The sequence below is a fragment of the Calonectris borealis genome, chromosome Z (genome assembly GCF_964195595.1).
Source record: "Calonectris borealis chromosome Z, bCalBor7.hap1.2, whole genome shotgun sequence".
In the NCBI taxonomy this organism is placed as follows: domain Eukaryota; kingdom Metazoa; phylum Chordata; class Aves; order Procellariiformes; family Procellariidae; genus Calonectris; species Calonectris borealis.
This window is the reverse complement of record NC_134352.1, coordinates 21,100,086-21,124,339: the sequence shown is the minus strand read 5'-3', so window position 1 is coordinate 21,124,339 and position 24,254 is coordinate 21,100,086. Positions and strand designations below refer to the sequence as shown.

General features: G+C 37.8%; 1 protein-coding gene across 1 annotated transcript in view; it reads left to right on the top strand.

Annotated features, from left to right (window-relative positions):
* The window catches only part of ZNF608 (zinc finger protein 608), an 85,652-nt gene that overhangs the window by 25,744 nt on the left and 35,654 nt on the right, over positions 1 to 24,254 (top strand). Inside the window, exon 3 of the mRNA XM_075136546.1 lies at positions 11,816 to 12,071. Within this exon, the coding sequence (XP_074992647.1) occupies positions 11,816 to 12,071 (256 nt within the window). The remainder of the gene's footprint in view (positions 1 to 11,815; positions 12,072 to 24,254) is intronic.

The following is a 24,254-nucleotide window of genomic DNA, read 5'->3' as shown; positions in this document are numbered from 1 at the left end:
AGCTTTTAAGCAATTGAATCGCAAAATCACTAGTCCTCATAGAATGACAGAAAGAGAGAATACACTGAAATTAAAAACTTGAGATGTTTTAGGGCGGCTCTCATAGCATGGTGTTCTTTTTGGACATGTACAAGAAACATATCCTTTTTGGATATATATCAGAGAGAATCTTTTCTTTTAAAACAGTGGATATATTCCCAAAACATGTCTAGGATAAGACAAAAAGTATTTCTAAAATTGTGTCAGCTGTTAAGCTGCAAGTGATAGATCTTTAAGGACCTGTTGTGTTCCAGGCATTGCTTTCAATATGGGAAAATAAAGCGCAAACCTAAGTGAGCAAAGGACTCTCTCACACATAGTATTAAGCTATCAAGCATCAGTGTGAGTTTAAGATGTTGCATGTCTCTGCCAGCAGTTGCCATCTCTGTGGTTGGGCTGGCAGAATGATTGCGTGAGAGTCGTCTGTCCCCTTTGGTGCGAAGCGTACACAGCCTGTGGTTCCACCTCTGCAGAAACTGATTTCAAGCTGAGCTGTCACTGTCGCACTTTCCCATGGACCCTGGATAACTAACTGGCATGTCAACATGAATCCCACCAAAAGTGGGAGACAAGTTGTGGGATTTTTTTTTGGCTAGATGTGAGTTGTCCACCTATTCAGCTGTAGGAACACAAGGACTGATACAAGACTGTAACCGTAGTTAAAATTGCCATTGCAGGTGTCCCTGAAGCAGTAAAGCTGTGGAAGCTAACATTGCTGTGGTTACCTGAGCAAACAATCTGGGACTGACATCTCTTTGCACCAACTGTTTACTAAAGGAGCAGTTCTATAATATGAATCTGCTGCTTGAAACCCTTCCTGCCTGTGTGTCCTTACACGTGTGATTATGACCCTCTTAGCTGTGTCAATTTGACCAACAATATGCCATCCTCCAGTAGGATATGTATGTGTAAGATTCCAGGTAAAAACAAGTGAAGGGAATGAGTGTCTGGAAAATGACAACAAAGTGGGAACTTTTAAAACTGGCTCATCTGACAAAGAATATGTATTCTGGAGCTGTGCCTAAAGGTGTAATTTTCACATCACTGGCTCTGGGGCAGCAGAAACAGTCTAAAAGGTTCCTGCTTCTTGCCCCCTCTTTGCTCAGGGGTTAATTGCTGGCAGTACCTTAGATAGCTTACATAAAGGTAGCTCTGGAAAGTCCCCACAAACTAAATTCTCTCTTCCAGATTGCATACCCTTAAATACGGTACTGGTAGAATTGAATACAGGTTGTTTGCAGCCATACTGAAAGACATCTCTCTATTTTTAGACCCTTGAGTAGAGTCCAGACAGGGTAGTTGGTGACTGGACAGTGATTGGACCAAGCTTAAAGACTATTCAGTTAATATTGCTGCATTTAAAATGCCAGCAAAGGGTTGTTTGAGGTCCATCTCGACAGACATGTTTACATTTGTGCAGAGGAATAACTGCTCCCTTTGGAGGTATATTCTTGTCTTGTTTCCATTCATTTATATGTAAGAAGAATAACCCTTTAGTCAGCAACCCTGCATCGAAGTCAATAAGAAAGGCACAATTGTGGGATTTTTTTCCACACATTTGAAGACCGAAATGAACCCGAAGATGAGTTGGTAGTATTTCTACTTTAGTTTTTCTAAGTCATTAGCGAGACAGAGTAAATGGATGCCTTGAAGGCTGGCTAATTTGTTTATAATAGTAAACAGCTCTGGTTTTGAGGGAGAGAAAAGCCATCAAATATTTCTGTGCATGGATGTTCATTTCCAAGTATCTGAATAATGATTGAGGTTGTATAATTGATATGTTCAGGAAAGGAACGCATAGAAGTTGTCGCCTTTACCCACCAAATAGAGCTTTTGCAGCCTTTCACAACTTCCCATATGTTAATGAAAAACATTTTCTGAGAAATTGGCAGCTTCATGCTTTGTAGCTGATGCCAGCTTTTTTCATGGACCAGTTCAAGGCAGAGCAAAGGGAAAAATGCCTTGTTTTAGTGCGTGAATTACTCTGACAAGCTTTCACATTGCCCCTCCTCTTATTAATATTCTTTTTGATGAGAGCTTGTAAAACAGAGGATTGACTGTTAATCTCTGGGATCTCAAGGGCTTTTGGCAGTGGCCCATAATTGATGTGTTCACATGGCTGTTGTCTGACTACTAATGATTAGACAGCAGTGTTATCTTCCAGCTAAATCAGTGCTGCTTATAAATCACACTTGATAAACTGCAGTTTTATTTCTTCAAAGGATCTGTACATGTCTATATAGTTTGATAGAACTGCCAGAGCCATTTCATGATTTCATGACAGCTTAGATAAGGTTTATTTTTTATTTCAGTTGAACAAAATATTTTAATTTCTAGCAACCGTACAAAAATGCTTCTTTTTATTTGTTTGTCTTTGTTACAAGTTCATCATGATGTGGATAAAATAGAAAGAATATGTACAATTAGGGCAGAGCAGAGAATAGAAGGTGCAAGTAACTGCAGAATAGAACACATGAAAAGTGGAATACTTGGAGTACTGATTTCTTTCGCTTTATTTGAACAGAAAGGGAGCTTCTGTTTGCAGCAGGTGTTGATCACACTGTTACACAACAAAAATAGTCTGTGAGACAGTGTAAGAAAGGATGAAGCTAAAGGTTAGATTGATGTACTGAAACACAAGGTGTTTCAACAATGGTGTCTGGGATTTTCTGGGTGAAATCGCGTCCTTTACATGCCTCCATTCTTTCACAGCAAGACAGGAATGATGAACCCTTACTGAAACTCCGCAAATGTAAACTTTCTGTTTGGGTGCTTAGAGAGCATGTTAATGGGGATCCCAAGGTACTACGGTACTACAGCAAAATCAATAGGGAAAAATGTCTTTGAGGTAGGGACATGAGAACAGAGATCTCAAGGTGACCTGCTTCTAAGCCACAGAAAGGAGGAGAATTTGGCTGTCTGTTCAGAAGCCAGTAATCAGATGATTTGTGCTGATAGTGTAGACGCTCTCATGAAAGAGAATTAAGAGAATACTAGACATCCGCTCTGCCAGAACTGAATGGCCTTAGAGCTGAGGCAAGTAGGTAAGTAAATTTAGAAAGGTCTTCCCCGCTGACTCCAGTTCTTGTATTTGCCTTCATACTGTAAGCTTAATCCTTCAGTCTCATTGCTAAGGATTATCGGACACTTGTGTCAGCACCATGTTCAGTTTAGAAGGAAAAAAAAAAACCAAAACAATTTGGAGACAATAGGTATTAGCAGTTTCTTCCTCACAAGGATTGTTTTCCTCTTAAAAATCTTCACTGTACATGTATTATTTTCAGAATTTTTTTAGCACTCTTGAAAAATTATTTGAAATGCGGATTACTTTTCTCCCTGGTAAAACAAACACTACAGTCCAAATTCTGTCTGTAGTTACGCGTCAGTGGAACTACTCTGAATTTACACCAGAGTAAAGGTGTACACCAGTTGAGAGAAAAAAATTACGTCTAATAAATTTGCTTTCCCTAAGATACTGTAAATACCTCAATCTGCATTTGAGAAAAAAAGATTTTATTTTTATTATTAACTATAGATATTCAACAGCAGGTAGTTGCAGGAATAACTAAATAATAATGCTTCAGCTCTTTTTTCAGTTGAACTATCACAGTGAAAAGGAAAGTCGAAAGGTCATTTTAGAAATGTTTCCTTTAGTGACTTGCTAAATAATCATGAATGTGTATGTCCCATTCTTAAAAGTAATAATACTGTCTTGTTCTTTAAATAAAATTAGAACATGGTATCATACTTGGTAGTGTTGTAGCTAATACCATGAAGTTTGTCTAAGAATTATAGAGAAAAACTAACTGATACAGGATCCTACACCCTGTTGAAAAGCCCAAGTGGGAGACCTAGGGCAATAATACAGGAATATATTAACCAAAGATCCATCTGTCTTACCTATGAAGCCCAAGGGCTAGCTAAATTAAAAATCTTGGGGTCTGTAGACACTGATAAATATAGGGCTATGAAGTCAAATTATGAATTTCCAGAACATGCTAAAAAATGTCATCCATAAGAATCTAGTTGGGCAACTAAAAGTTTTTGGTATACATAGACCATCAAGGAAGCTCAGTTCTGTTTCTGAGGATTATAGAGGTTCTTTGACAAGTTTTTGGGAGAGAACTTAATAGTTTAGTTGACTTTTCTCAACAAAAATTTAGTTGAGGAAGCAACAGCCTGAATCGTACTTTGCACTCACAAAGTTAAGTTGCCAAATGGGTAAAAGGCAACAAAAACCTAGTGATAGGCCATTGACATGCAGGAAGTTGAAGAGGTGCAAAGAAGCCATTTCTCTTCTGAGTCTTGTTTGCCACTGGATTATACGTTTGGATTTGGATGTGGATTCCTGGATAAACTCACAGTTATATTAATTCTTTATGTCCCTGCACTCCAGAATGGATGGAAAGGCAGCTATTCCGCCAGACTGCAGTCACATCATTGACTAACTGAAACGGTCTTCTGGTAATGGAGAACTTCTGCTTCAGGGTCATAGGGTTGAGGCATGATTTGCTTGGACATTGAGAATGAAAACTTGAAATGTAAGTTAAATGCATTCAGTCATGGTGCAATTAAATAATCCATTATCTTCCTATATACAACTAAAAGTGGGAAAATTGTCCTTGGTCAGTTGGTGTCTTTGTATGACATAGAGCAAGCATAGCTTCATTCCTGGGTCAAAGTCTCAAACCTGTTAGAAAAAAACATTGACAACTTCAGGGTACTATTTATTAATAATTCTGTGAAATTTCCATAAGCAAATACCTTTTTTCAGCCTCAGAACCCTGAAAGGTTGAATGTAGCAGAAACTTTAGAAGACAAAGAGGTGATTGTCATCTTTAAAATGAAAAACTTTTTCTTCAAAATGAAAAGCTTCTAAAGGGTCACAGAACTCGATAAAGCAGTACCTAACCCTTACCAGCAAATGGCTGTGCCTCGATTTTTACCATACTCACTCACATGACACCATCTGATGCTGAAGATGATCTTATGCACATTCTCTCTAAACCCAAACTGTTCAGAGAAATTCCTTTCTTGATTATTAGAAAAATTGCCTTCTTGACTGTGGAATACAGTGTATCTCTCTAGACAGGATAGATATCTTGAGTGAATGTCAGTGCTTGTTTATTCTGTATTAAAGCTTAGCAAAGCACCCAGGCTGACTGAAGAAAAGTTTGGAAGTGCAGACTGAAGAGCTGACCAGGAGAAACCACGTTTCAATGGAGAAAGGTGTTCTAGAGAACTATGGACAAAATTATCTCAATGAATATGATTTTCTTGGGCTGAAAGAGGAGAAATGTCTTTACTAGAAATTTGCAGGTGGTGATCTGGGCATCCTCCCAGGACTCTGCCAAACATTAGAATTGACATACAGTTTTTCACAGATGCAGCCTTTGGAAGAAGGATATCGCTGGCAGCTGTCAAATGCTAATCTTTCCCACAGTAAAATGGGTGAATGGCTTTGGGAAATCCCAAGCATCTGAGCTAGAATAGAAGATATAAGAGAGGACAGGGAATTTTCCTTGCCTATTGTTTAGCACTATTGTTTCTGCATTAGACCCTACTCAAAACTTTGAGTTTTCATCATGGTCTTCATTGTATATTAATGCTGTCCTAAAAAAATATTACCATTATCGTGTCTGTGGAGGTGCTGTAGATTAGTCACATAATGTCTGAGGAGGTCTGGAGGTCTGCATGTGGAAAGAATATGTAACTATCAAAAGATCGTGAGTTTGCAGAACTCTGTATGATGGTTCAGCAGCTGATGGCAGTGGCATAGAAGATCTTGAATACAAGGGGAAATTTTTGCCTTGTTCCTTGTAGTAAAAGATTAGTAGCATAGTAGGAGTTTTAAGTGGATTTTTTTTGCTTAATAACAAATATTCAGAATATTGAAATTATTCCAGATGTGAGTGATTTGCTGATTTACTGGGAAAAAAGTGTCAGGTTTTGCTTGCTTTTTTTTTCCTTTCTCTCCAACTACTCAGTTGATTGACGTGGAGAAGTTAATTTTAAGAGTAGGAAAAACTTGGAGTGTCCAAGATGCATCCGAGATGCTACTTGTGTTACTCAGTTCAACACAATTACATGTCAGATTTCTTGTCCATACTACAATATTTGTAAAGCATAAGCATTTTTTTTAATTGTTCTTGAACATGGGTTTTTAAGTCTAAAATTTGGATGAAATTTAGGCAATCTGAATCTCTTTCATCCTTCTTTTATATTCAAGCTCTTGTGATTCTCAACTAAGTTGACCAAAATAAGTAACTTCCTTAGTACCTCTGACTTTCCTGTATTTTGGATGTAGGGCTTGTAATAGATATATCTGTCCTGTGACCAAAATTCTTCTCTACATCCATGTCCTGTAGTATTTATTTCCTGTTTTCTAAACACGTCCTTTATGGCACTGACCTTTTCTTCCAACAATTTGATGTAGAACGTTTGTTTGCCAAAAAATGCCTTTATTAGATAATAAGCATCAGTTTTAATAAATAAAATATCTTTAGGTAATGACCAGTATTTCAAACGTGTAATTAAATCCTCCTCATCTCAAAATTAATACTAGTTTATTTAAGAAAGCAAAACATTAGTTCTGTTAAGTATGATGTCAAAATGCTTCTGAGCGGCCTCTTATGTGAATTTAGATGCAAGAAATACTGAATTGAGATTAAATTGAGATTTTTCAGATGAAATGGAAATTCTTCATAGGGGTAATTTCTGTCACATGGTAGAATATGAAGGAATAGCTTTATTTTTTAGGTGTGTAAATTCTTTGTGGGCCAAGGTTTATAGCAAGAAGAGATTTAAAGATCAATGAGATGTCTAGAAATGCAGACACACTCCTGAGCACACAAACATTTTTTTCCATGTCACATTCTCCCACATTTGTTTTCTTCCAAAGTAGTTTCATTGATTTCATTAGAATTACTTCTGATTTATGATGCTGTGAATGAGATTAGAATGAGGTCTTCTGGGGTCACTGCTGCTTTAGAAAATTAAGGTAGGGGCAAGCATACTTTATATAAAAACAAGGTAATCTCCCTTTCAGCTTAAAATCTAGAGGAAGCAATTTGGGGAAAGCAAAGCTTCTATATAGGGCTGAATTCTTTTATTTCCTGTTTTTCATTTCGGAGGTAGTGATTCTGTGAAGTATTAATTCATAACTCTAAAGAACTTGTCAATGTCATTTTCAAGGTTGGAGGTTTCTTATTCCTTTCAGTCTTTATGTTGGTGTCTTTTTTAAAGAAGGATTTAGTTTTGCAAAGGGTCAGGCTTTGTTTTTTAGGTATATCCCATAATAGGATTCAGATCTTCTTTCCACATTCTTTCTACTAGTGCAGATGTTCCCACTGGGAATGCTTACCGTAGATTTTTTTTTCTCAATTTAAAGGCTTATCCTGAGCCTTAAACCTGCTCCTTTGCCTTTCTCCAGGCTGGTAGATGGATTAAATGGCTTTTGGCATGTACATTTCAAAATCACCTGGTGGGTGGCACTGCAGAAGTGTATGACCCCGTTTGGTCTTAGATTGGAAGACTTTGTCATCATTGAGATATATCTTCAAAGACATACCTTCACTAATGAGGTGGAACTACACATACATTCATAGTTATATGTGTGATAGCACACTTTGATGTGTCACATCACATGGCCTGGCTGTGTGGCAGCTATTTTCTAGTTTGCATTTTGTGATTTATAACAGAAACATTTCACACGTAAGATACATACCCTCTGAAAGTTTTCAAAGTTGAAATGAATGAAATGCACAGATAACAGAATACTTCCGCTTGATAATATGGTCGAAAGTTATCCATTTAAATCTCTGTGAAAAGTGATTTTATTTTGAATACTACTGTAAATTCGCTTCTGTCAGATTAGTACCGTGTCAAAGGGCCATAGGTGTTCCTGGTATCTCGCTCTTCTTTCATTCAGGTGAGTTTTCCCCAGGAGTACGTGAGAGACTTTCTCAGAAAGACTTAAAATTCTCCCATTCCTGCAGGAATGGGAATATGGCTGATTGCAATAGTATGATGTTGGGCACTCTCTGATCTGGGAAGTCTCCTCAAATCTGTGTACCTTCTTCTGTGAGCTCAGCATTACCCACTGGAATCTCTGCTGGTTGTCAAGAAATTGTGTACAAAGGACACAAAATGTTAATTTTCAGACATAATTTTAGAAGCTTATACTGCATCAGGAAGATGAGTTTTGATGAGCAGGACTCAATTCCAGCATGTAAAGTACTCATTCCAGCCTGAGTAACTGAAGGAGAACCTTGCTTATTAGAAAGCCTGTTTCTAGTTAGGATGATATTTCCTCTCTCTTCCATACCCTCTTCCTCATACTAATGTTTCGCAGCCACCAAAATATTTTTTTCTTGTCATGTTCAGATCGAGGAGCGCTCCATGGAGCACTGACTACATTGCTTGGCAGGCATTCTTCATTTTCTGTGAGCTTTCTACTACTAAGAACCATAGCACTCTGATACAATCAAACACTTGGCAGTGGAAAGCTGCCATGCATAACACTCCAGCTTTGTAGCCTTTGTCACTAATCAGCTCTCAAAAGCTCTTGGAATTAGGTGAATGAAGAAAATACTGCTTGAATATTTCTGTCTTTTTTGGAGCCCTTTGATTATGTGTATAAAGAGAGCATCTATGTAAATAACCTTCCTCAGATTTAGATTTTCTTTCTCATATTGGAATCTCTCGTGTGATAAACAGCAAGGCTACTGCTCAGTATGCGCCAACACCTGGGAATAATCATGCAAAAATAACAGTGAGAAACTGCAGAGCATCTGTTCTTGACATTAACTTTCCTCAGTTTGACAGACTGCCACCACCAGATGTTAGTCTTATGTGCCTTTTTTCCACTGGAGATGGCAGCCTTCCTGCCTCTCTCTTTGCCTCTAATAGCTTACATCAGTGCCCTTTGGAGAATTCATGAAAACAATTGTGTCATCACAATGATCGCTGAGAACCACCACTTTGCTGTGCTGACGTTACGATTATCAAACACGATGGGATACTTTTAAAACATGGAAAACTGGAGCAATATTTAAGCTCAGCATATTTTTTTCTTATGAGAAAGGTCATACTTGTGCAATGAACATGAACCTCAGGGACAGTAAATGTCCACTTAATTCTCGACCAAAAGCTAAATGTTTTAATTCACAGAGCAACAGCCCTTTTACTGAAATAGCCACTCTTTGGCCTTGTTTCTAGTGGAAAACACAAACATTTATTAGCAGGTCTAAATAAACTAGAACTAAGTACAAATATTTGTAACAAAGAACGTAGTACGGTGCTCTGTCAGATCCATGCTTTCTTTAGCTCCCCCCCACTGTTTGTAATACTTGGAAAATGGCAGACATACCCGCCAGTTTTGTCTACATTCATTTAAAACATTGGTTAGCGGTATAGTATGATAATAGCAAACATTTTGGTTTTTCTATGGCTTTGTGATGAGTATGGTTTATGGAAGAATGATGTTGCATGTGTAGTAGGAGGTTTTGCACAGCTTTACAAAACACGGTGTGAGCTATCAAACAGGCCATTCATCCGCATTTCTTGGTTTTATAAAGGGATGTGGCTTAGCTTTTTTTAAGCACTGGGCTCCATTTACCTGCCAGTTACTGATCCTGGTTCTCTTCTGGCTTGAAATAAGATATGTTAAGAACTCCTCTAAATTATGCCTGGGGTACATATTGACCCTGTTTCATTGACAGAGCCCCATTACGCAGCCAGTACCAAGGAGCAGGGCTCTGTGCCATCCACCTGTTTGCCTCCACTTGGCATCCGACAGCCAGAATCTGTACCGCATAGAACCAGTGTGCCCCCTGTACTAGGCATACACGGTTATGGTTTTATGTTATGCTTACTATTAGATATTGCAAGTAACAGCTACTGTTGGGGATCAGTTGTTACTTGACTTGCCTGTGTGCATTGAACGCTCTGCAAAGCGTTCTTGCCTGTGCTTTAACTCTGCAGTTGCAATGGCATAAAGAGAAGAATAAAGATATCATTGCTTGACTGCATTGTTTTTATGCCACAGGAATTCTGCTTTACTCAGTAGAGTTTTGCTGGTATTAGCAGGTTTTTACTCCTAATCGATGCTTTTAGTATTCATGTTTTTTTTTTTAATTAAACTTTGTTCTATCCCTAACCTGAAGATTATTTTAGTCCTAAATAAAAAGACCCCCTGCAAAATGAGGAAGAGTTTGGAGAAGAATGTGGTTATAGCTCCCTCCTCTCTCCTCCCTAGTTCTAGCGTAATTGAGATCAGAATCCAGGCTGGTCGTACAAAGAACATACAAAATATTTTTGTTAAATATTTAGCACACTTAAGGCTTGTGTGCACAACTAAAAGTGTTGCCTCTCAGTTTGTATGTATGAATGATGCTCAAAGCAAAAGAATTGTTACAAGAGCAATTGTAACAATCGTTTCAATTTTTTAAAAGTTCTTCTTAATTTTAGAAATCCATTTTATTTTCTCTTTATGAAAAGTGGCCATGTGATGAAGTGAGCTGATCTGTGATACAAAGGATATATATTGCAAGGATAATACTCTTCAGTCCTTTTTTCTCTTTGTATGCCCATTTGCCAGCTTGGCTTTAAAAGAAAACAAAGTTAACTTTGATCTACTTTAAGATATATTTGAACGAAACCTAGATAACAATGTACAGTGAGTCATTGTGTCTTTTCTGTTGAGTCTTCCTATGGGGTCCAAAATTAAAACCATCACAGACTTAAAGACGTTTGATCATGTACTTGAAAACAGCTAGAAAGCAGCCATTTTTTAAAAATCATTGGATAGAAGAATGATTTCTTGGTGTGATGTCTATGATCCAGTAGGCCAAATAAACATGAATTTTAGGTGGTTTAGCTATTTGAGTGGGCACACTCATATCCTCATTTAGCTATCTTTTATGTGACAGAGGACCGTATGGCCACAGTAAAATACTGAGAACCCTCAGGCCAAATCTGTATACAGAAAATCTGCTACTCGGTATATTGGAAGTCATATGGGAAAGATAACTTCTTCAGTTCATATGTAGATATCATCTCTGCGTGAATTGTCTGTGTACAGACTGATTGTCTGGCGAGTTGTATTCTTCCAAATATGCATTTTGGAAACCCTGAGAAATTAGATGGTTTGGAAAGATTCTTGTAAAAGTCCTCATCTGTTATTTCAAGCAGAAAGATGTAAATGTTATCTGTAAGCTGTTAGGTGGGTGATCCTAATGTATTTTAAATGATTGGATGACAAGAGATTATATTTCATGCCATATGGATATTAGAGTTGTTCCAAGTGCTAATTTCTCTATGATGCACATGAAAAAATGGCATTTGTATGTCTTTGTACTGTCTTTATAAATGTTTTTCTTTAAATAGAAAATGAAGTTCCCAGTTTGCAAATTTAATTTCTATCCACAAATCAGTCTCTGTCAGCGCCAAGAAAAAAGTGGCCTTAATCCTTGTTTTTAAAATTTATTATTATTTCATACTAGCAGTCTGTGACAACAGGGAATAGTCTTGTAGAAACGTAGCAATTTGCCTTGTTTAGCATGATAGATATTTTTGTACTTAACTTTTCATATGCAGCATTTGGGCTGATGTCAAAAAAATTAAACTCATAAGACCGAAATTACCCGTGATACACCAAATCCCTGCATACACAAATGCAGTCTCAGCAAACTGGGCTTTCTTTTTTTTTTTTTAATTTATCTTTTTTTTTTAAGTCTCACAGCACCATTATAGTAAGTTTGTCTGTTGTTTTCAGGTTGATCCCCTGTTTACAGTGCCTGCACCTCCACCTCCGATTTCCAGCAGTATCACACCTCAGATTCTGCCTTCCTACTTTTCCCCATCTTCATCCAATATTGCAGCACCAGTCGAGCAGCTTTTGGTACGGACTCGTTCAGTGGGTGTAAATACTTGCGAGGTTGGAGTAGTAACAGAACCCGAATGCCTTGGACCCTGTGAGCCTGGGACCAGCGTGAACTTGGAAGGAATTGTGTGGCATGAAACTGAAGAAGGTAAATTGCTTTTTCCATTAGGTTTGTCTGTGAGATATGTTAATGAGGAGGAGACTTTGATGTATCTGCCTGGGTGCTGACTAAAGGCTTGCTAGTGTGTTGGGACACCGTTATGTACAATGGCAGTTATAGCTTTATAGCTCAGCTAGTGAGTTTTTCTTTTAAAAACAGATGCAGTTTTTTTATTATTTAAGCAACTGTTTTCCAAATGACCTGCCATGTAACCCCAGTTAACAATAGAATTGTTTCCTATTGCTATATTGAGAAAAGCATATGAAGAAATAGCTAATTGAATAGCATAAATGTGGTATTTCAATGTACATCATGAGGGGGTTGTATGTGATGGGAGTGGATATAGGAATAGTTTAGATGAAAACTTAGAAAGCTGAACATTTTGGAATTTATACACTATGATCAAAAATGCCATCATTACGTAACAATAGAAGCCCCAGAGACCCTGCAGAAATTCAATTTGATGTGATTAGTGTTTGCACTTTGGTTATTTAAAACATGCTGTAAGAGGAAAGCATTCTTGCTCAAAGAGAAGTGTTCCATCTGGTGAAGAAGGGCTATCAAAACCAAAGTGATTTCTTTAATATCCTTTGAAGGCATTTGGCCAAGTAGGAGTGCTGGAGACCTTTGGGGAATACTAAACGTTGATTTGCTATGATTTAGAACAAAGTAAGTAGGAAGAGGATTATGCTGTGATATGCAGATTTTTCCATTTTGGTTTTCAAAAGCTCATTATTAAAATACCAACTTTCTCCTGTTCATGCTAAAAATACTGCATGTGTACACTAAACTTCTGCACTTTTTTGTTTAATAATGGTGGATTTCTCCAGTTATAGCTGCTTGAGAGTCTTTATGTGATTGCTCTTATATTTGTTTTGAGGATTATTTAATTTTTAGTGATCTCCCTTCCTCAACAGTGGAAACAAGATTATTTACAAAAGGATATAATGAAAGAATACAGCACTGCATTGCTTCATGATAAATCCTGACATCCCTCAGACATACGCACAATGGCATTTGGTCCTTTGCAGTGATATATAAGACCTCACCAAAGTGCTCTACACTGTCCTCTCAAAAATCAATAGAGAGAGTCAGATTTACTTGCTTTTTTATGCTTTCATCCATCCATCTTTCTCTCTGTGTATGTCTACAGCAGATTCATAAGGTGGATTGATCCTTTTAGATTGTTTTTAAAGCACAGTATAAATTCTGTTTTAAAATATCCCTGCAGAGATGACTGCCCTTAGCAGCTCCAATCTTCCTTGACTGGCCTGTATTAACCAGAGTTGGAATGTGTGGGCGTTAACTGTGTTGACATGAAAGAGCAGTAGCTGTTAATAGTGTTATTCTTGCTGAATAAACTAAACTTCTGACCCCCACTGAATTTAAGAAGCCTGCCTTGTTAAAGGTTTGGCACGAGAAATGAAGTATTAAAAAAAGTGCATTCTGGTCAGGATGACATTCCATTTACCAGTTTCTCAGCACTCTACTGGTTTAAAAAATCTTGTTAGTTAATAGAAATTAACTCCCTTAACCTTCTCCCTGTTCATTTAAAACAATTTTCTGAAACAACTCAGGGTTCAATGACAGCATGTTTGAGTGAAACAGTTTTGAATGTGCCTGTTTTCACAGCTTTACTAATACTATTTGGTGACACTACAGCTATGAGTGACTACAATAATAGATAAAATGGGATTCTAAAATACTCTAGAAATATAGCTAGAATGTAGATTAAGAGACTGAAGATAATTGATATGATTTCATATTGTATGCTTTGTACTGTGCTCTTTGTGTTTTACTGTTTCAGATGCTGCTGACTGAATAAGATAACATAAATTTTACTCTGTTTTTCCCAGTGTTCACAATCAACACTGTATTACTACGAAAAATGAGTTCCTAATGATCATTTTTGCATTTTAATTAAGTTTTGATGTTTGGGGCACACATATATGTATATATCTAGCTGTTTTCAAATTCTCTGACATGTTCATGAAAGCAGCTATATAGCAGCTTGCACGGAGCCATTTCTGCCAAATTTTAGAAAACAGGGTGCAGATGGATCTTCTATTTATCTTTAACAGAAGGAAGATTATCAGATAGTCATTTTCTCCAGTTATGATTTTGACTTCAATTATGCCAGAATATGACCTTTCCTAAATCCAGAATACTCTAACTGAAATGTTTGTAACTGGTGACATCTAAAACCATCTTGATGTTCATAATGACCAACTGAAATACAAATTTCGTTTGTGATGCCCATATGTTTCTTTCATATTCACTCCCTTCACTGCTTTCCAAAACCTAATAAAAACACACATACAAACTGACATCTATCTAGCTGTCTTTATATCTGATAGCTTTTTAACATAAAACAATCCTAAGAAGCTAAGATATGAAAATTTCTGACCTTGGCTTGTGTTTTGAGATATTTGAATTATTTTGTATCTGATTTAGCCACTCTGTAAGATGAGTTATGAGGTGATTAGAATAGGCTTGTAGATATTTGCATACTCTACGGCATATGGGAACTACGAACCAAATGTGCTGCTGAGCAGCCTTCATAGGCTGCAACTAGCTGTGGGGAATGCAAATACAGAAAGGATGTGGTGATCACAGTTATTATAACAAGAACAGTAGAGTGAGTAGAGAAAGATGAAATCAGATAGTTTATGTAGAGCTCATTATTAAATGTAATGCATGGTTTATAGAGGAGAAGGCGTATATTTGAGAATTCATGTTTTGAAGGTTTTCAGTATCTGAAATAACCAGTTTTCTTTTAGGAATGTTAAGCAAGTTGTCACATTCTGTTGCATTTGTTCTTCAAGGTCAGAAAAAGGATGATGTTTGGTTTTATTAGTCATATTCACTCCAAAGGCGGGGGGGGAAGCAGCACTGGATTTCAGACAAAAACTGTAGCAGATCAAAGAGAGCATTTTTACTACCGCTCTTTTCATTTATTCTACACCAATCTATTCAATTGACTTGATCAGCAGATTTAATAAATCAGACCGTTTTTCCCAGAGTGTTTCAACCTTAAGACGTGTAGAGGGAAGCTGGCATCTAAAGTCTGTCACATTTTATTAAAAGGCTTTGTAACTAACCATAGCTGGTTACTTGTATACTTGACTGAGGCTCCTGGTTATCACGTGGACATTTCTCAGTTGCCTCAGTTATGTAGTGTTTAATTTCTACATATGTATGCAGGAGGCATTTTCATCTGCATAATGACCTTGTTTGGATATGACTTGATAATGTGTCCAAAGTGGTGTTAATGACTGTAGAACAGAATATTGAAGGAACTAGTTGAGGCTGCCCTGTAGTAGTGGAATGAGAAATGGTTATGGGCAAGTCAACCTGTAAGTTGGCAGCTGATGCAGATATTTGACACCAGAAACTACCATCCAGTGACAGTAAAAGTCCTTCATAAAAAGCAGCGTGGTAGTGTTATTGGAGTGTATTTTTTTGTTTAGTTGGTTCTTCTAATGTTCTGGGAAACAGCTGCTAGAAGTCTGTATTTCCATACTGAGAAATAAGGTTTATCTAGAATCAGGTGCTTGCTAAATCATGTAATTATCTTATGGGAAAACAGTTTTGAAGAGAGCAGTAATTGTTTCTTACTGCCTGGAGGAAACAAAAATGACCCAGAAAAAAGGGAAACCACCAACCAACTTTCTAAATTGCTTAGAGCTTGCTTTTTTGTTTAGTTTCTCACATGCAGTTGCCCTGGGTCATGTCCTGTTTTTGGTTCTGCATCTAGTGGTAGAGTATGCCTTTAGATGTGGGAAGCACTAGTTCTGATGATGTCTTGTTTGCTTGAAAACTGTGTAGGAGACAGCCGTCCGTCACCTTGCTGCCTTTGCGTGCAGAACAAGCTGTCTACATGCGGCACTGGGGTTCTTGCATTGCTGCGCTGACATTCTTCATGTGCAGTTTGGGTACAACTTGTTGTTCAGTCACAAATAATGGGGAAATGAGTTGTATTTTTAAAAGTATCCTCTTATCAGGGTCAGCTTGTTGAATTTTATAACTTGAGACTCGTTGTCAAATGTAAGAAATAGGAAATCTGCTGAATTTGAGAAATCTGATGGGATCATCTCCAGGATATTCCAAATTTATCCTAGTATCAGTTCTGATGCTATTTTGCTGAAATTTTCAGTATGAAGGAGAATGCTTAGATGACTAAGGCATGCTGGTACTTGTTGCGTATGGGTTTCCCAGCCTGCCACGTTTGCAACTAATATGCATAGATGTTGTTTTGAAAACATATCTGTTGCACAGAGCTGATGTGGATTCCTCCCTGCCTTACTATGTGGTGTTAGTTTTGCAAAAACTATTTTAAAAGAACAGTCTGTTTTAAATGTCTTTGGTTATATATCTGTGTTTGTACATGTGTGTTTAAGTAAGGGTGTGTATGTGTCTACAGAAATAGAAGAATGAGAAGCAGTCTGACTGCTTCCGATTCCCCTTAGCAATTTTTGTGCTTTAACAACCACATTTTCCTGCTTTCACAAATACAAAGGCATGATGAAACAATGAAACTTGTAATGTTGAAAGCCATGTCAAACACGTAATTAAACAAATGCAGAAATTAGAGATTTTTAAAAAATCTGTTATATCAATTTATCTGTTTACAATAATTCATAGAATTATGTTAGAAGGATAGATAAACATGATTAAATCAGACTATTGTCTTGAGCTCAGGCAAGGTTTATAGAGAGAGGTAGTATCCTTTATTAAACCAAGTGATACAGTAGTAAAAAACAGGTAAGCTTTCCAGCTGGGTGCATTTATATTCTCTCCTTTCTGTGTGATGGTAGATCATTGACTTGCTACAGGAAGCTACAGGATACAGGAAGCAGTGGTTTGGTATTGTTAACCACCATATTTGGTTCAGAAATGAAAGACAGTGGGTATTTTTATAGGAGAGAAGTGTAAAGATATCCATTGCTCAAAAATCAGGCTTTGTTATGTCTATGTTACAGAGAAGCAGTTTGTGGAGAAGATAGGTTTTTTGGCTACCTACATTAACAGAACACCTAAAATCCAGCTATTTTCTACTGTCATGTGAGTCATCTGCTGACCAGTATGAATGTCAGTATCAAAATGTCATATGTTCAGAAAAAACCTATACACATATTTATATTTTGAAATGTGATGTTTAATTTTTCCTCTTTCTACTGTCTGTGATACCAGACCCAGTAAATCAATGGATTTAAGGAAGCCTGAGATAGGTGATTCGTTATAGACCTCAACTGTTTCATTGTATTATCTAAGGCAGGTGGAGTCTGACACCTCCTACATGTTACATATAAACTTGTAGCAAATGAGAAATGGGCTATATCTCACAGTGGGAAACCACAGGCTTGCATAAGAATATTTGTGGTTTATGGAAGCTCTACGGACTTTACAAAAGGAGTTTGGGAGATTGTACTTTGGGATGTACACAGACTTTCTGATAAAAGTTTTAAGAGTTTAACATTACAGGATTCAGACTGTGAGAGGGATTTAGCTGGTGGGTCTGAGGGGCCTTTTTGATGATCTCAACAATTTGCTTGACCTTATCAGTGTATACGCTTGTTTAGGGACATAAATTCTGACATTGTGCTTAGCTTTTGCAGTGTGTCTTGCGCATTTTTCTGAAACATATGGTGCTGGCCAGTGTTAGAGGGAAGGAGTGGGCTAGATGGACTTGGTCAAAACCAGTACGGCAGTAATTTAATTTTGGTATATTTTATTGCTATAATACAAATGTTTGTCCTGAGAGAACCAAAAAGGGAACTGTTTTTGACTGAATCATAGAATCCTTTAGGTTGGAAAAAACTTTTAAGACCATCAAGTTCAACCATAAATCTAACACTGCCATCTCCGCCACTAAACCATGTCTCTGAAAGCCATATCTACTCGTCTTTTAAATACCTCCAGGGATGGTGACTCAACCACTTCCCTGGGCAGCCTGTTCCAGTGCTTGACGATCCTTTTGGTGAAGAAATTTTTCCTAATATTCAATCTGAACCTCCCCTGGCACAACTTGAGGCCATTTCCTCTCATCCTATCACTTACTACCTGGGAGAAGAGACTGACACCCACCTCACTACAACCTCCTTTCAGGTAGTTGTAGAGAGTGTAAGGTCTCCCCTCAGCCTCCTTTTCTGCAGACTAAACAACCCCAGTTTCCTCAGCCGCTCCTTGTAAGACACGGTTCCACACAACCTTCAATTTCCCAATTAGACAACTACTTGTAGTCTATTTGATACTGTGTTCATCTAAAATAAATGAAGCAAATAGTCATTTTAGAGCCAAACCCCTGTGTATCCACAGAACCCCCTTAAAATAGTTTTAAGCCATTTGGACTGGCTCTTATGAACCACGTGTACATGGTTGAGTTGATGTGGCTTTAATGAGTTGCCATGAATCAGCTGGGCTACGATAAGCAAACCTTTGCAGGCTCTTTGTTCACAGCAAACAGTAGATAAATCATGTCAGTATAAACCTCCTTAGTGAAGGAGAAATGCAAAACAGGTTATGGATGTTCCCTGCTGGCAGAGCTATATGTCAGATGGGAGATATTTTTACCTCCTTGAGTTTAATTCTGATTCTTTTACAAAGCACTCCTTTTCCCAGAAATGTTCAATTAGTCATTCATTTAAACAGTAATTTAAGTTTAAAGCTGTTTGTCTAGGTGATGGAGAGCATCACAGATTAGTGAAGATCTGTAACAAAAAAGAAAAGAAAAAGAAGAGGTGAAAACAGATCCACTGCTGATTTCCAGGCTTTCTTAATGCAGCGGAGAAGTCAAGCTAGTTCATCAGCCCTTCCATTCCTTCCCAACACCATTGCTTCAGAAGATTTTTGAAGACTGCAGACCACCACCTGAAGAAAAGCACGTAGGAAATTTGTGTAAAGGTGCTGTTAAATTTGGTATTTAAATGTCAGCATTCCTCCTTGAACATATACACACCACAAAGTCTAAATAGGGCTAGTCCAAAACTTTGTTTAGAGAGGATGTGCATCTCTATTGCATGGAGGGATGCATGATTTGTTTACTGCCTAGTGCTTATTTTGTTGCTTCACTCTTACAGATACAGCTGTAATGCTAAGCAGAGCATAGCCAAGTACAGTTGCAGTATCTGACCAAAAATATCCGAAGTGTCTTATTTAGCCGTTACTACTTTGGTAGTAATAGCCAGCTTATCTAAAGGGACCTGGCAAATACCACGTTTTACAGCTCAGTGAGAAGACTGGGTGCAACTCTCTTGGTATTACCCAAAGCAGAGAATGAAAAAACTTAACGAATTCCAGACAGTGCTTACATAAAAAGCTGTATATTGCCAGACTGCTGCAGAGGAAGACTCCCTGTGCTGCTTGTACATACATAGAAAATTATCCCTTTTACAAACAAGCATATGGGGGCAGGGAGGGTGCATAGAAAAAGGAAGGAGGATAATTGAGATTGGAAACATTTGCTTGGAGCTATTTGAATGTGAAACCCAGCCTGCTCAAGCAGTGAGGTTATGAACACTAAAAGAGTTGCTTTAAGAAATGCAACAGTTTTGAGCATTTACTGCTCAAAAGCAAAATCTCAATAGCAGCAGATTGCTTGGAAGTGAGACTGTTCCAGTACAAAATACTTGCAACATGTGGTGTTTGGATTTGTAGATAGCAGGGGGGAGAGATGACTGCTAATGAAAAAAGTATGTATGCATGCAAGTGTTTTCTTACTGAATAAATACCACTGGAATAAGGAATGAAAGCACAACTGAAATGGTATCTTTAACTGGTGTGGTTCAGGGATTAAACCACTTATTTAAAGATGTTCCCACAGTCACTCTAATTTTGTACATAGTTTAACTAGTTAGGACAAGCTGTGGTCTTCCAGTTTTGTTACGCTCCTTAAGTATTGCTGGTCTTCTGCAGCAGTGAATGAGAGGTTCTCTCGGTTGCTGGACTGTATGTTTTAACTAATACAGGTTAATATCAATTTAATAAAATAATATTTTTTTTCTGCGTTTCAGGCTACGTAGTGAAAAGCTTCTTTTGACATCATCAGGACTAACTTGCCTGTATAAGATCAATGGCTGGCCTAACATCCAGCTTTTCAGTTTTTAGAATCAATGGAAACTTATATTTTGTCACCCTAAGGGCATATTCATAATTCTTTCCAGTTATTAGTGATGTGGTAGTAACTAGCTGCTGGAACTCTTGGTGACAAAAGGCAATCCAAAAAGCAGAAGGAAAACCTCAATTTAAAAATTTTTAACAGTGAAGAGTTCTTTGGCCTTCAGGGTTACTAAAAGATTACAGCTTATATTTTTGTTCTAAAAGAGGGAGACAGGAAAGGTAAAGGTTGAGGGTGAAGACAAAGAATATCAAAAAGGAAAAGCTCAAGGGAAATAGCTTTCTTGATTTAGACTGAAAAACCAGGTCTGGATTTATTAAAGCTAGTATTGCGATGGAAACCACAATTGAGGTTCATCAATTTTATATGCCCAAATGCCATGAGATTTAGGGGAAGAAAACCCCAAACCATCCTGGTTTTAGAGATAAAAAACAAAAGGCCAGTATTAGAGCACTTTGATTTAATTCTGTCGTGGTTTTGTTTTTGTTTTTGTTTCTTTGTTTTGGTTTGGTTTTTTTTTAAGGATAAAGCAGAAACACTTATATGTCCATCAAAATTAACACTGGTTTCTATTTACTAGCTGCAAAATTAAATCTCAAAGAATTTTTAAAGGGATATAGCTATGGAAATAAAAGGCCATAGAAGTAATTTTTAAGGGCAGATTTTACTATGCTTGTTAAAGATTTAATCAGAACAAAAAATAATATTTAAGAAAAGTTTTCTTTTCCCCTATGTTTTTGTTTGTTTGTTTGAATAGATGTCCATTCTTGTTACACTTAGTTGGGAAGTTTACTAGGGCTTTGCTTGGGATGATATTTTAGTGTATTAAATGATTTTGTTTTGTTTGAGTTTTGTTGTTGTTTTTTCTATATGAGCGTTAACAGCCAAATCAGGCCATTTGCTTTTTCTCCAGTGAGTTAGCCAATAGTGTAAAGATCTCCATTCATAAAGTGGAACTGAAGTTGTCAGTAGATGGCAATCCTGTAGCCAGTCCCTAACACTGAGGACAAGTGTTGTGGAGAATCGGTTTCAAGTGGCGGCAGTTCCAGATCAATCTTCAGTTAATCTAGAGGTGTTTTTTTTTCCCCAGTCACTTAAAACTTCTGCACTTAAGTAGGTTGAAACAAGTAATTATGTTTTACTGCCTGTTTACTTTCGCCTACCGTGACTGAACCTGTACTTCTTAACCTTGCCTTCGTATAGAGCTGGCTTTTGCGGATCTTTTAAAGCCTGAGGCTATGTGACCCCCTCTAGTTGGGAGATTTTAGAAACAGAAAGAAGAGTCTCAGGTTTCACTAAAGGAGCTGTTTTCCTTAGGGAAGAGATAAGCTGATGTCAACTTTCAGCAGAGCATGACTTCTAATGTGTGTTACAGATTTTTAAAAAAGCTTACTTTTTAGGTTATTCTCTACAATTTTATTAAAAGTCCTGAAGGTTATGACTGTAGGGTCTGTGATTTCTGAGGAAGTTTTGTGATGAATTAGTATTTGCTTCTTGAGAAATTTTGTTCAAACCACTACCGGTGGCAATGAAGCCAGTGCAAGTTTGTCTGCATCCAAGCCAGTTTAATCCAGAAGAACTGCTGGCTATCGGTAGACTTTGTTTAGCTTCAGAGTAAGAAGTATCACTGGTTACAAACCTGAGCAATTAAAAAAAAAAAAAAAAAAGGAAGAAAAAAAATTGTTCCTGGGTTGCAACAGTTCCCAGCTAGTTCCCAGCTATTTAGAGGTGATACAACCTGAACTAAGGCCGGTAGAAGCTACTAATGTTCGCTACTTAATGAAAATCAGATTATTTTTGTTGAATTCTGAAAGAGAGGATGACATTTCAGCACAGTCTGCACACAGCTGAAAAAGCCTTTCATTTTTCCATTGTTGTATAAAAGAAAGAAAAAGTTTTCCTTGGTAGTCTTAAAAAAATGAAGAATTCAGTATTGTTAAGCACTTCAAACCTGTGTGACTCTTAAGTGGCAGTATAGTTTAGTTCTTTGACTAATTTCTGAACTTTTTGAACTTCACCAATTTTTTGCAAACCCCAGCTAGGCCCCATTTCTTCCAGAGTGGAGGGCTACTTCAGGTGGGAGCTGAAGATCTTGGTTTTGAAACACAGTGACATAGTAGTTTGTTTCTCATTAAACTGGCTAGTCAGGGTTTGTTAGAAACATATTTAGCTGGGAAAGTGTTCAAACATAGTTCTGGTGGGGAGAGAAAAGGCGGCAGCGAGGTTTGTGCTCACAAGCGCTGGTGGAAGGCTGGGAGATCTCCACAGTGCTTCCGCGTGTGAGAGCACAGGCATTTGTTGAACCGCATGGATTTTCTTCCAGTCTAGCTCTTTTGGGAACTTCCCACAACAAACCTTCACATCTTATTTGAGAGTCGTCTCCTAGGTTTTTTGTGTGCGTGTATGTCCCAAAAGCTGCACAGACTGGTTTCTTTGAATTTTCCTTTCCCCAGCACTTGAAGTTCCCACAACCTCAGCTGCTGCACTGTTACACCGGGGTGCGGCTTCTTGCTGACCAGCGAAACGGCAGGTGCCAGCGGACTTGAGACGGGTTTTGAATGACTACACCTCCCCTGCAAACACCTTCCTGTTGACAGTGGGGATGAAGTTGTGCAGCGTTTTAGTCATTTATTTCATGATAACCCAAGCTGGAGGTTTTCCCGCAAGAACCGACAGGCAGTTTCTCCCTCAGATAAAGATTAAAGGTGGCACAGAGGTTCGGATTTACTGACTGGTGGTGCATTTTTATGAACCGTGAATCAGAAGGCCAACGTCATTTCTTCTTATCTTGATTCTGCCCATGCAAGTGGCACATGAAATTAGTAAAAATAAGGGGGGAGAGGGACTCTTTAAGGGGCAGGAGTAAATCTGCGCTTGGTTTTGCTTCAAGGCAGTGGGTGGTGATTGGGTTACAAATGGTTCTGTTGGTCTAGACAAGCAAGTGACAGGAAATAACTTGAGAAAATGTTTTTGTATCCCCAAAGCGTTATCTTCAAGGAGCACAGTTAGTAATGCTGTTGTGAAAAGAAACCTCCATTTGGACAGACAGCTTGATGCAAGCAAAGCTGCTAATTTGTTTTCAGCTTCAAGGAGATTTAGAGTCTTTGCATCCTTGGCAGTAACACACAATGTAATTGTTTCCCTTCTCCTTAATCTTCAGTCTAGCTGCATTGGCTTAGTGTAGCTACGAAAGGCTGGAATGTTGACTGAATTAGCTGCATCGGATAGCTTCTCCTAACAGGCGAGGAGAAGTTACTCCGGGACTTTTCTGACTTTCTAGTATGTGAGGAGAACACTTGCTGTTCTTTTCATGATTACATTTAGTCGCAGAAACCCTTTTGTGCCGAAAGGAAAATAAATTGTTGGGTATGAAAAGGAGGTGACAGAATTAATGTTCTTACACTGGCAACGTTACTCAGTTATTAGGGGCTCTCTGTAAATAACAGCTTTGCTTTTATCTATTTTCTGCCTCTTTCTCCCACAAAAACAATTTTGTAACCCTACAATTTTTAAATACTTTAAAAAACTTAACTGTGCACCGGGAGATTTGTTTGCATTCCTGTTACTCAGTTTGGCAATGTTTGTGGGCAGCAGCTGCTTACGCTTTTGGAATAAGTGCCATTAACATACCGCTGGTATAAACCTAGCTCAATTCACCAAAAATACAATCTTCAGAGAAGGGATATAGCATATCATTGAGCAATTAAATTATTTAGTCAATCCAGTGGTTAAGCTTGGGTCAGCTTTGAAGGGTAAATTTCATTGCTGGGATACATTCTTGGCTATGAATGAATGCATGAATAATCTTTCTTTGAACCTTAAGATGCACAATAGACACAATAACTCTTGAGTTGAACTCTTGAGAGTGGGCTGATTTATGGGCAGCTGTTGAAAGTGCTCCTAGTCAAATTATTTTTTCATCTGTGAAGTAGAAACCTGTAGTATATTAATTACTGTATACCATTGCAACGGTAGACAGACAAAAGCTGTGCAAGTCTTTACTATGCATTTTTAATTTATAGATTAAAAGAAAAAGTAATGATTTTGACATGGTA